Source organism: Chiloscyllium plagiosum, unplaced genomic scaffold (assembly GCF_037043375.1).
Source record: "Chiloscyllium plagiosum isolate Xiang-an unplaced genomic scaffold, Cpla_swu_hap1 HiC_scaffold_1, whole genome shotgun sequence".
In the NCBI taxonomy this organism is placed as follows: domain Eukaryota; kingdom Metazoa; phylum Chordata; class Chondrichthyes; order Orectolobiformes; family Hemiscylliidae; genus Chiloscyllium; species Chiloscyllium plagiosum.
In genome coordinates this window covers 39280325-39293177 of record NW_028270139.1, presented here as the reverse complement: position 1 = coordinate 39293177, position 12853 = coordinate 39280325, and the positions used below count along the sequence as shown (strand labels likewise).

At 39.8% G+C, this 12853-nt stretch overlaps 1 protein-coding gene across 1 annotated transcript in view; it reads right to left on the bottom strand.

Annotated features, from left to right (window-relative positions):
- Nucleotides 1-12853, bottom strand: part of sdad1 (SDA1 domain containing 1) — a 59546-nt gene that overhangs the window by 32642 nt on the left and 14051 nt on the right. The window contains exons 2-5 of the mRNA XM_043695696.2: nucleotides 12530-12634; nucleotides 11169-11267; nucleotides 4536-4718; nucleotides 1992-2092 (exon numbers count right to left, since the gene is read on the bottom strand). Of these exons, the coding sequence (XP_043551631.1) occupies nucleotides 1992-2092; nucleotides 4536-4718; nucleotides 11169-11267; nucleotides 12530-12634 (488 nt within the window). The remainder of the gene's footprint in view (nucleotides 1-1991; nucleotides 2093-4535; nucleotides 4719-11168; nucleotides 11268-12529; nucleotides 12635-12853) is intronic.

The following is a 12853-nucleotide window of genomic DNA, read 5'->3' as shown; positions in this document are numbered from 1 at the left end:
CACGCCTCATTTTTACATAGGCCGCCCTCTTCCCTTTAACAAGGGATTGCAATTCCTTATTAAGCCAGCCTTTCCTGGTTTTAGATTTTTTTAGATTTTAAAATCTTTTAGATTTTTATTGGTTTCTATGACAGCCTCTGTCATTCCTCCAAACTCCAGTGATCCTAAACAATCCAACCCCTCTTCATACATCAGTCTTCAATCCTAAGAGTCAGTCTGCTAACCCTTTGTTGCACTTCCTCCATATCAGAACCTCCTTCCTCTGATAAGGAGATCAAAACTCCACGCAATACTCCAGGTGTGGTCGCACCAAGCTCTATACAATTGCAGTAAGACATCCTGTCCCTTTATTTGAATCCTCTCACAATGAAAAACATTTGGCACCTTCACGTGCTGCTGCATTTGCATGTGGACTTTCAGCAACTGGTGTACCAGGCCACTCCAGTCTCATTGCACCTTCTCCTTTTCCCAATCTGTCATCATTCAAATAATTCTAATAATCTACCTTTGCTCTCTATGTATATAAAAAGATATATATATCTTTTTAAACAGTCAGGCCCTAGCACTATTCACTGTGGCACACATTACATTTTGCCAACCAGATAATGATCCATTTATCCTATAATATTTCTTGTTAGCTTGCTAATCATTTATTCTTGCTAATAGGTTACCCCCTAAACCCATGAACTTTTGTTTTCTGTAATAATGTTTTGTGACTCAGCATACCAAATGCCTTCTGGAAATCTAAGTATAGCAGGTACGACCTGTTCCCCTTTTCCATGTTATTACTTCACTGAATTCCAATAACATTGTTAAATGTAATTTCCATTGCACAAAGCCATGCTCGTAGAATCCCCACAGTGTGGAAACAGGCCATTTGGCCCAACTGGTCAACACCAAATAGCTTCCCAGTCAGACCCATCCTCCTACACCAGTAACTCTGAATTTCCCATGGTTAATCCCTTCAGCCTACACATCCTGGAACACTCTGGGGGATTTCAGCATGGCCAATCTACTTGTCTTGCACATCTTTGAAATGTAGGGGAAACTGGAGCACCCATGCAGACATGGGAAGAATGTACAAACTCCACACAGACAGCTACTCAAGGGTAAAATTGTACGCGGGTCCTTGGCACTGTGAGGGAGCAGTGCTAACCACTGAGCCACTGTGCATCCCAAATACCTTCAAAGTTTTCCACGTGCCCTCTTATAATGCTTTTAATAGTTTCTAACATGTTCCCTAGGCCAGATGTTAAAATTACAGGCCTGTACTCTTCTGCTTTATCTCCCTCCCTTTTTGAATAAAGGAGTTACATTCACAATTTTCCAATCCAATAGAAGTCTTACCCAAATCTAGGAAATTGTGGAATATTAAAACTAATGCATCAACTACCTAAGACTTTTAAGACTTGAGGATGAGGTCCATCAGGACACGAGGACTTGTCTGCCTGCAACTTCAACAATTTGCTCAGCAACACTTCCACAATGACTGTAGGTTTCATGAAGTCCTCCCTACTATTTCATGATTTACAGCCTTCTGGGATATTACTTGCATCCTCTGTAGTGGCAACTGATGCAAAATACCTGTTCAAATCATCTGCCATCTCCTTATTTTAATTACTAATCATCTAGATTCGCTTTCTATGAGACCACTGCTCACATTTGAACCTTTTTTAAAATCTATATTTCAACACTGACCCATATTGAAACACAATACAGCATCCTCACAGAGCAGGCGGTTTCTAATGACAATTAACCTTAAGGCAAAACTCATTCTGATCAGATTCTACACCTTTCAAAATGCATTTATTGCGACACCATCAAAATTACCATTGAACCCTAGCGCAAATAAGGGGCACGAGTGTGGCTTTAATATTAATCACTTGTGAAGCAAAACCGATGATTAAGCTTGAGAATACTTACAGCATCTGTTTTAGCTGGAAGATAATTAATTGATAATTACCTATCCATGACCTAAAACACAAACTTACCAGATATTTCTTTTGTACAATTCTATCATTACATCCAAGGACATTTTGGCTGCTATGGGGTTGCTGTCCCTCAACATGGTGTACATGAAGTTTTGCAAAATCTGAGATGATACAGATACAAGGTTCATTTAATCCCAAAATATTTAAATTATTTTAAATTTCTGCAATGAAGTATATGCAATTCAAAATACATTTTATGCTGGGGAAAGAAAATCAAAATCAGGAGTTTTTTTTAAATAAAAGAAACAACAATTTTCCTATCAACTGGGAGGCACGATTAATCTGTACTAACTATTGGTGTCACTACTGAGTGTATTTTGGGGCCGCCAGGATATCGGCATTAAAACTATAATTGTGACTTCTGTCAATCTACAGCCAGAAAATTATACAATTGCCTACACATGATACCAGCAACAAGTTGCTCATTAGATTCCTAAATACTACTTTGAACATGAATTAGGCCCAGTATTATGATATGTGAAACTACAGCAAGAATCATGGGAAGGATGTAGATTAAAACTGTTTCTACGATATGATCCATGTTAATATGTTTCCGCAATTATGAAATTTTACTCTATGTCTCTATGTAAAGGTGACACAAGGTTCACTTACATTATTTCTCCTTTGTTGTAATTGTAAGTAACATTACTATGTGCACGCAACCTTTGTGTTTGTATAGCTTGTTCAAAGATGCTGGAGAACTCTTCTTTGGCCAAATTTCTACATATCCTAGTAAGGCTGGAGGCTTAATTCTTATGCAAATCCAAGCAATAGTGCACTATGAAATGTTTGCATTTCACTTCCAGCAGTTGGGGTTGGATGCAAATGAAAAACACATTCCAAAACATTGTTGCTAACTCCTATAGCTGGAAATTTGTCATGGATGTCATTCTCGTAACTGAAGACACATGTCAGAAGAAACGCATTTCTCTTTGTGATACAATTAGTGACAGGGCTGATCCGGGTCTAATTACTTTTGAAAATAGCCTCACTAAATATCTAAGCCTATTAAAGTTTCACTTATTGGAGTCCTTGTACCATTTGTACCTAATTTATGTTTGACTATGTCTCACTTTCCTTTCAGTTTTGTCTATTGCCTTTTCTGCATCATTTAGGCTCTCAATTGCTATTCCTTCAGTTCTATTTTCCTTTCTTTCCACTTTTCATTATGTTTTCTCATCTTTCACTTTCACATACTATTTTTCTCTCTATGGTTGTCGCAACAACAATTATTGGAAACAAAGCAACAGCATCAGTGGGAGAAGATTGGCAGGAATGCGAAGATGCTCCTCTATTCCAGGGTTAGAATGCAGAGTTTCTACTGAATGGATTTCGGTAAGGGGCACTAGCTTGTGGACTTGTGCATCTGGGTCAGTCAATTGGTCCAAAGTGCGATATGGCCCTTCCTGCTGCAAAACCTCTGCAATTGGGCACATGCTGAATACCTCATTGCACAAATAGCTATACCAACAACCATTTTAAAATGCATAGTTGAGGGTATAATATGGTTCTTCCACACTTGGGAGAAGAAATGATATATATTCAACCTGTGCCCTTTCTGAACTCCCCCGGAACTTGAGGAGCCTAGAGTTCTCTGCTACGTTCGCCATGGCAACACCCTGGCCAATCAGGATTGACTTGCCAATGAATCAACATGCTTTTCTCTTGTGGTATAAATTGCTGTGATTGTTTGAAATTTGCCATTTTTATGTTTTGTATGGATGAGAACAAAAAAAAAGAGCTCGGCAGTGTGCCTGCCATTTAGCAATATTCAAAGGTCATAATTTGAGTGCTTGGTATTTTTCTTTTTTAAATATTGGTTGTCTGAAGGTGAATACTGATGAATCAACCATGATACATATTATGCAGACAATGGTTTGCAAAGGAAAATTACAGGCACTCATATATATATATATATATATATATATATATACTTACATGGCACATTTTATTCATGGCACTGCAGGAGGGCAAGTTGCAGTGAAGTGAAATATTCACATAAAATCTTAATTTGTAAGATTCTTTGTCATGACTGAAGATAACAACTTATGCAATATTTCCATAATCTTGTCGGAACAAATTACTGCACTTCAACTGTGACGAAGAGTCATCTAAACTCGAAACGTTAGCTTGCTCTCTCTTCATGGATGCTGCCTGACCTGCTGTGATCTCCAGCATTTGTTGTTTTCAGTACAGATTCCAGCACCTGCAGTAATTTGTTCCGACAAGATTATGCAAATATTGCACAAGTTGTTATCCTCAGTCATGACAAAGAAGCTTACAAATTAAGATTTTACTGTTGTTTCCTATATTCCAATCAACTAACACTAATGTTTTAAGGTCACTTCCAAGATCTTAATTCAAAAACCCACTACCATTTAAGAAAAGAACTGCTTAAACATGCCACAAATATATAACCATGGGATGAGGAACACCTATTAAATATTAAACTTAACACGACAGACATTTTCTCTTGTCCCAAATAAAATGAAATTCAAGCCATGACACTGATTCTAGTTTATAAAATTGGGTTATGTTACTCACCGTGTTCATTTTGTTGTTTTTGTGTTTGGCATTGATATTCTTAACATCAGTCACAATATGCATGTACAGGGTCTTTCGCAGGAGTTTGTCTTGGCACCTCAGGAGCTCAAAGAACAACTCTAGCAAACTTGTGGGATTCAGGAGATTCTTATTTCTCAACAAAATCAAAGCTTTACAGAATGTCTAAAAAAAAAAGTAGTGAAACAAAAAAAGGATTAAAACATAAGCACAACATTGAAAAAGTGAATTAGGCAGTTGATGCTCTTGATCCCTTTTCATAGGCTTTTCTTCCACTTCAACATCATAAGAAAGTGGATAATTATTCTGGGTAATAACCAGCCTGGTATGCCAGGGTGGCTAATTTGCTCTCTAAGCAAGCTATAGGATACTGCTGTATTTGTCCAACCCAGTTGTGTAAAATTCATTGCAGGTAAAACTCATCTTCAGCACTAATTGGGTAGTTTAAAACAGGTTGCTGATTAACCACTACCTGCTTCTCACTGTACTCAAGTTAAAATGATCATAATTTCCACTACATTCCTGGTCACTCTGCAGTACATCAGCCCATTAATGCATCACCACAGCCAATAATAGCTAATAAGAAAAGCTATCTGATCTCAATACTAGCAGCATGATTTCAACAGTACAACTCTTAATAAATACACAAACCTGGAATTTAAACTATAACTCAAGTATGTGGAATATTTAGCCTGCACACATAGCAAATTTTTTATTAACTGGCACCTATAGGAGGACCTGGATGATCAAATATTCCAGAAAATCAAGAGGTATGCATACAGTAAACCCTGACCAAGCAAAGCTTCAAGACATCAACAACCCTCAAATCAAATCAATGTAAAAACACAGCAATTAATAGAAATGCAATGCAGGAGGAATACACATCACTGTTATACTAATTTACAGCATAATTAGATCATGGTATTCAAGATGTATAATTTTCACCAGTTTATCAACAATTCCAGTTAAAACAAAATTTACTGTAAAAGCAAAATGTTACAGATCTTTAATAACATTGCAATTAAATTATATTATACAGTATTTTACTATTTTTCTTAAATAACGTCATTCAGTCAACACTGAAAGCAATGCTCCCAGGCTGACCAGAGTTTTAAATAAAATCACAGGTCAGAATTTTCCATTCACTGGTCTGGTGTGAACAATGGTTGAAAAATATGGAGGGAATTTTTAAAAAACTTCAGTGATATCGAGTATTTTTTAAAGATTTTCTGAATCGCGCAATGGAATAGTGATCACCTTACCTCCTGGTATTTACATCTCATTAAAGCTCTGAATTAAGTTGTTTATATGTCACTTCCAACCCTCCTCTCCTTCACCAAGACACTAGATGCTGCAAATTCTCACAAGGTATGTCAGAGCAGGAATGTGGCGGTTGACTGACCTACCCACCATTCAAACGTTTGTTCAGATGCTCTCTACACATTCTATGGCCACAATCCTCCACAACCCTGTATCCTCACTGATGAGTAAAGTAAGGGGGTGGAGCCTCAGTGAACAAGAGGATTGGTCTTCTACAGGTTGTAGGGAATTTATAAAGTTGGGACTGTGGGGGTAATGTGGGACATTAATAGTTAAATAAAGTAGCACAATGGAAATGGGTGCAATGACTGAAAGATCGTAAGGGCCACAGAACCATCAACACAAAAGGTAACATGAAGAATATATGGAAATTAACAAGTCACAAATGGAGCCTACAAGCAATTCACACTGAAACAAGTTGGAACTTCACCATATCATATCCAAAGTCAACTATGCAATAACTACACAAAGTAGCTGACACTGCACAGTGATGACAAAATTAAATTATTGCTTTTTCCTTTCTCAGCAGATTAAAACTTTTGGAATTTGAAAGGTAATTGCAGTAATCATCCTTCCACTGATTCAGTAACCAATTTGGCTTGAATTGTAAGTCATTCATTGTGCAAAAGCGCACGTTAAAAATCGTTTCATTTAATCTGGACTATTAATTACATTGAGAGTATAAATTACCTCAACATGAGATTAAGTGAATGTAATCAGAACAGAGCATTTGGTAGATGAGGTTTCCATTTCACTAACATTTTCCATCGGTTCAAGGTTTGCGTAAAATTTGTAGCTTGGGTGCCAGTTGCCGTGATTATGGGCATGTTTGCCGATCTAGGTGACATCTTCAGTGCTTTGGAACCTCCCATGAAGCACTGCTGTACTGTTTCTTCCAAAATTTATCTGGTTCCATTCCTGCTGCTTCCGGAATCTTGTAAATTACGTTAGTCTTGCACTTGATGGGTTTTGGTCTTTTGTTCAGGTGAGTTGTTGTCCGAGTGTGGCTGAAAGTTTATGGGCTGCCATGAATCTGAGAGATCGAAGAAGACAAGAACATAATCATAGTACCAGCGGATAAAGGCAGAATGATGGTTAGCATGGACAAGACCAGTTACAGTCAGAAAGCTGAGAGACTACTTGCAGATACTGACACCTGCCTGCAGAGGGAGTATGACCCCATGCCTGAGCTAATCAATTGAATAAACAACACGTTATGGAATCTACAAAAGATTAAACCAGAAGGTAACAACACCCCAAGGTTTTACAGGTTACCCGAAGTACACAAACCAGACATACCACTTAAGCCTATTGTGGTACTTCCAGGGACACCCCATCACATAAAGTGACAAAAGAATTTCAACAAAAATTGAAACATCTTATCAGCGGATCCAAACACTCCATACAATCATCACACAAATTCCGGTTGTTTGTTGTGCTGGCCGGTATACTGGGTCTAGGTCAATGTGTTTGTTGGTGGAGTCCATGGATGAGTGCCATGCTTCTGGAAATTCTCTGGCTGCCCTCTGTTTGGATGGTCTATGATCGCTGTGTTGTCTTAGTCGAATGTATGATCCTTGTCATCTGTGCGTATGGCTACTAGGGACAGCTGGTCATGGGGTTTAGTGGCTAGTTAGGGTTCATGGATGCGGATTGCTGGTTGTCTGCCTGCTTGTCCGATACAGTATTTCATGCAGTCTTTGCATGGAATCTTTAAATTACATTAGTTTCGCACATGATGAGTGTTGGGTCTTTTGTTCTGGTAAATCATTGTCAGAGTGTGCCTGTGGGTTTATGGGCTGTCATGAATCCCATTGGTTGGAGAAGGTTGGCTGTTAGTTTTGAGACGGTGTGATATAAGGTAGCGTGGTGAATGTGTTGGGTCGTGGCATGTCCTCATCACATTGTCTGTCTGCTAGGCATCTGCAGATGACATCACGGGATATCCGTTCTTGGTGAAGATTCTGTAGAGGTGTTCTTCTTCTCTTCGCAGGTCGAGAGCGTTGCAATGTGTTGTAGCCCTTTTGAACAGGGTCCTAAATGAAGCTTCCATCGTGTGTGTTTGGTGGTTGCTGGTGTAGTTGAGGATCTGCTCCCTGTGTGGCTTTTCTGTACACTTTCATAGTGCATTCACCATTCTGTGTTCTTTATACCATCACATCCAAGAATGGGAGTTGGTTGTTGGTTTCCTCCTCTCTCGTAAATTTGATCTCTAAGGGCATGGTGTTGATCACTGTTCTCTTAATTATCACAAAAGGGTTATCCACATGTCTGATCCAGAGTGTGGGTTGGATTTGTGGTAGGGCTGTTTATTCCAGTCTTTACATCACTGCATCTGCTACGAGCCCAGAGATGGGTGAGTCCATTAATGTCTCATTCATCTGTTCATATATTTAGGTTGTTGAATGCGAAGTTTGCTGTCAAGCTCAGGCCTGGTAGTTGAGTATGCAGTCCTTGTTGATACGTTCCCCACCGACTCGTCACTTTTGTTTGTCCAGGAGGTTGGCTACTATCTCTCTGGCTCAGATTATGTCGATTGAGGTAAACAGGGCCGTTTCATTGAATGAGCCCATTGCTTTGTCCTTGTCTATAGTTCTGTTCTTGATGTTATCCAGGAATTTTGTGTCATAGAGTCAAAGAGATGTACAACACATTCAACCCGTCCATGCTGACCAGATATCCCAACCCAATCTAGTCCCACCTGCCAGCACCTGACCCATATCCCTCCAAACCCTTCCTATTCATATACCCATCCAGATGCCTTTTAAATGTTGCAATTGTACCAGCCTCCACCACTTCCTCTGGCAGCTCATTTCATACACGTACCACCCTCTGAGTGAAAAAGTTGCCCCTTAGGTCTTTTTTGTATCTTTCCCCTTTCACCCTAAACCTATGCCCTCTAGTTCTGGACTGCCCCACCCCAGGGAAAAGACATTGTCTTTTTATCCTGATGATTGTATGAAGTGTTTGGATCCGCTGATAAGATGTTTCAATTTTTGTTGAAATTCTTTTGTCACTTCATGTGATGGGGTGTCCCTGGAAGTACCACAATAGGCCTAAGTGGTATGTCTGGTTTGTGTACTTCGGGTAACCTGTAAAACGTTGGGGTGTTGTTACCTTCTGGTTTAATTTTTTGTAGGTTCCATAACGTGTTGTTTATTCAATTGATTAGCTCAGGCATGGGGTCATACTCCCTCTGCAGGCAGGTGTCAGTATCTGCAAGTAGTTTCTCAGCTTTCTGACTGTAACTGGTCTTGTCCATGCTAACCATCATTCTGCCTTTATCCGCTGGTACTATGATTATGTTCTTGTCTTCTTCGATCTCTCAGATTCATGGCAGCTCATAATCTTACAGCCACACTCGGACAACAACTCAAAAGACTCAATACTCATCAAGTGCAAGACTAACGTAATTTACAAGATTCCATGCAAAGACTGCTGAAACACTGTATAGGATAAACAGGCAATCCGCATCCATGAACACCAACTAGGAATTAAACCCCAAGACCAACTGTCCCTAGTTGCCATACACAGATGACATGACCACAAATTCGACCTGGACAACATAATGATAGTAGAACAAGCTAAACAGAGGACACCAGAGAATGTTTAGAAGCATGGCACTCATCCATGGACTCCATCAACAAGCACATAGACCTAGACCCAATACACCCACCACTACAACGAACAACTGGAAGTGGCAACCAGAAGCAGCAGGAATGCACCCAAATAAATTCCAGAAAACGCAGTACAGCAGCGCTTCATAGGAGGCTCCAAAACACTGAAGATGTCACCTAGAGGGGATGAAACGCCTGCAAATCAACTTCCCAGCTCGGCAAACATACCCACAACCACGGTGGCACAGTGGTTAGCACTGCTGCCTCACAGCGCCTGAGACCTGGGTTCAATTCCTGCCTCAGGCGACTGACTGTATGGAGTTTGCACGTTCTCCCCGTGTCTGCGTGGGTTTCCTCCGGGTGCTCCGGTTTCCTCCCACAGTCCAAAGATGTGCAGGGTCAGGTGAATTGGCCATACTAAATTGCCCGTAGTGTTAGGTAAGGGGTAAATATAGGGGTATGGGTGGGTTTCGCTTCAGCGGGTCGGTGTGGACTTGTTGGGCCGAAGGGCCTGTTTCCACACTGTAATCTAATCTAATCTAATCTAAACATTCCATAGGTGATTGACTGTTATTGTGTGGGCACGATGCATGCAATAGTTAGTCAATTCCATAAGTTTGTGAGACATATGTGCAGTGACAGAGTGATTGGTGGCTCTGTAAGTGTGAGGTCACAGAAAAACAGCAGCATTTACTACTACACTGCACAAATCATTGGCCTTCTTACTGCACTGCTGGGTGTCACTCCATTTGGAACACACCACTGACCCAGTTGCAATGTGCATCCAGGCTGATCGGTTGGTTATATGGTTTATTGTAGTCAGCTGGATGAAAGACCACTCTCCTTTCCATCCACCAACACTCTATACACGAGATTAGGAGCAAGCTTTCCTTATATCTGGGCTACATTTGGAATGTAGAGGCTCAAATAGCACAATGTGAAGAGTTGTGCCTGGCTTGCAACCTCTGAAGTAGTTGGCAGATTGGCTTCAAATGTGGGGTGTCAGCAGCGTAACCAGGAGGTCCCAGCAGCTGCAAGACTCCCATGTCAGTCCGGAGGGATAAAGACTGTTTTCTCTTCGCCACCCCTTCCACTATGGTGTCCTCATTCAGGTCCAAGTTCCTGTCCACAACAGAGGGAGCAAGGCTTTTTTTTTTAATCTCTTTGGGTCACAATCTGTGGACAACAGTCAAGTACCGTAGTGTAAAGGCAGCTTCTGGCATGCAGCATCTGAATATGGACCACCATGACATCCCAACAGTGGTAAGTACATCCACCTCTCCATCCACTGGTTTCTAGGAAAGGCATTCAAAAGCCCAGTTGCATAATTACTGAAGCGCAGAGCAGAGGACTATGTGAGAAAAGTTGCCCAGAGCCATGAAGTACTGGACAATATGTATCTCACTTACAAAACACTAACTAAACTTGGGAAAATTACACCCATAGTGCAATAACTAAAATCAGGAACACCTCAATTTACCAAAATACGCTTATCCTTATTTCACATTTCCTGCATTATGAAACAAATGCTGTAATTCTTTTAAACACCTGAATTGTTACAAAACATCTTACAAAGTGAAATTTGTGGACCAAGACGGGGCCAACTATCCATCAAGGAGAAACCAAAAGTGATTTTTAGTTGATTTGTAATCAACAATTGACATCAAAAGCAGTTTACCATTCGCAAGTCTGGATCCAGAATTGTGTGGTGGGAGAGAAGGAGGTCTTTCAATTCCTGGGCAAAGTCAGCAAGTTCCGTTGGGTAACAGTGAGCAACCTGTAGAAACAAATGAAAGGAAGATATTCAATCATTTTTAAAGGAACAGTGAGTAAAATTGAGTATTTTACAATTTTGAAAGGTGGCAAAATGGTTAAGTATAAATTCCTACTTCAAGTTGCTATCCAAGGATCCTGGCTGGAGAAATGGGCATGAAGGTTTTAGAATAAGAACAGGTTTAAACATTGCTTCTCCCAGCAAATAGTTTATCAATACTCAAGATTAAAGTCCAATAGGACTACAGATGAGTTGCACAGGGCATTGACACCTATCAAACTGTGCCTTGCAAGAAGTCAATGCCTGCAGGAGGCTGAGAAAATTGTCAAAAAACAAAAGCTCTGAGAAAATCAAGCTCACTATTTTCAATGAACCAGAAATGGAAATTAAATACAAATTCATGACAAAAATAAACATTCACATTCAGGATGCATATCAAATTTGTTTCAAATCTTTAAAGTTACAAGCACTGTGATGTCACAATAAAATAGGGATCCAGCACATTTGATAAAAACAAAATTGTATGTCTGTTCATTCCATGACAAAATTCAAATAGTTCACTACTTTTTTTTTCCAACTTTTCAGATATACATTACAGCCTTGCATTGCATCTCAGTTATCCAATTATCACACATTCACAAAAGATTGCTTTGTGGAAATTATACGTTGCATGAAAAGTGCTTATGTGGTCACCAAATTATTTACTTTTTTAAGGAAGAAAAGTGGAAAGCAAAATCAAAAATAAACAGTTTTGCCATGGTAACACATCCAGTTCACACATATATAGATGTTTTCTTGTGGATATAAGTTTGCTCGCTGAGCACGCGTAGCTCGAGGCCCACTGAAGATGTTACCTAGTTAGGTAACGTAACGTCTGGAAATGAACCTCCCAGGCTCAGCAAGCAAACTTATACCCAAAACCTCAAACTGAGCTGCAAATCTTCTCAAACCTCACTATGTTTTCTTGTGTTTTGCATGCTCACTGCTGCTCAGGCTTTTCCATCTTCTGAGCAATCTGCTCCTCAATATTCTGCAAAAGTTCAAATTCCAAGATTTTACAATAGTTAATGGCTTTTCTTTTGGGAAATTCCTAGACTTTTCCAGGCCTAAAAAAGTCATTTACAAATGTCAGGAACGTTGGCAAAGTTTGCAATGTTATCCCTGTACAACATTGCACAAGGCTTCTGTTCAATCTTCAGAAGAATATACTGATACTGTTCTGAATCCCACATAAATTCTACTACCAACAACACAGATAAACTTACTTGTGCCAGAAACATCACCAAGTCAGAGAGTTCTTTACTTGGTTTGTCTGGCTGCAGTCTGAAAATCCGCACATTAGACTGGTAGTGATGATACTGCTGTGTGAACTGTAGGGAGAAAGAAAATAAAGTCAGCAACGATAACTGAAATCATTAACAAACAAATTTTGTTTTATATTCATTACGAAAAACATTGTATAGTTTTCTCAATAACTGCAATACTCCTTCCTCCTGTACAAAGTTAAAAATCACACAACACCAGGTTATAGTCCAACAGGTTTAATTGGAAGCACACTAGCTTTCGGAGCGTCGCTCCTTCTTCAGGTG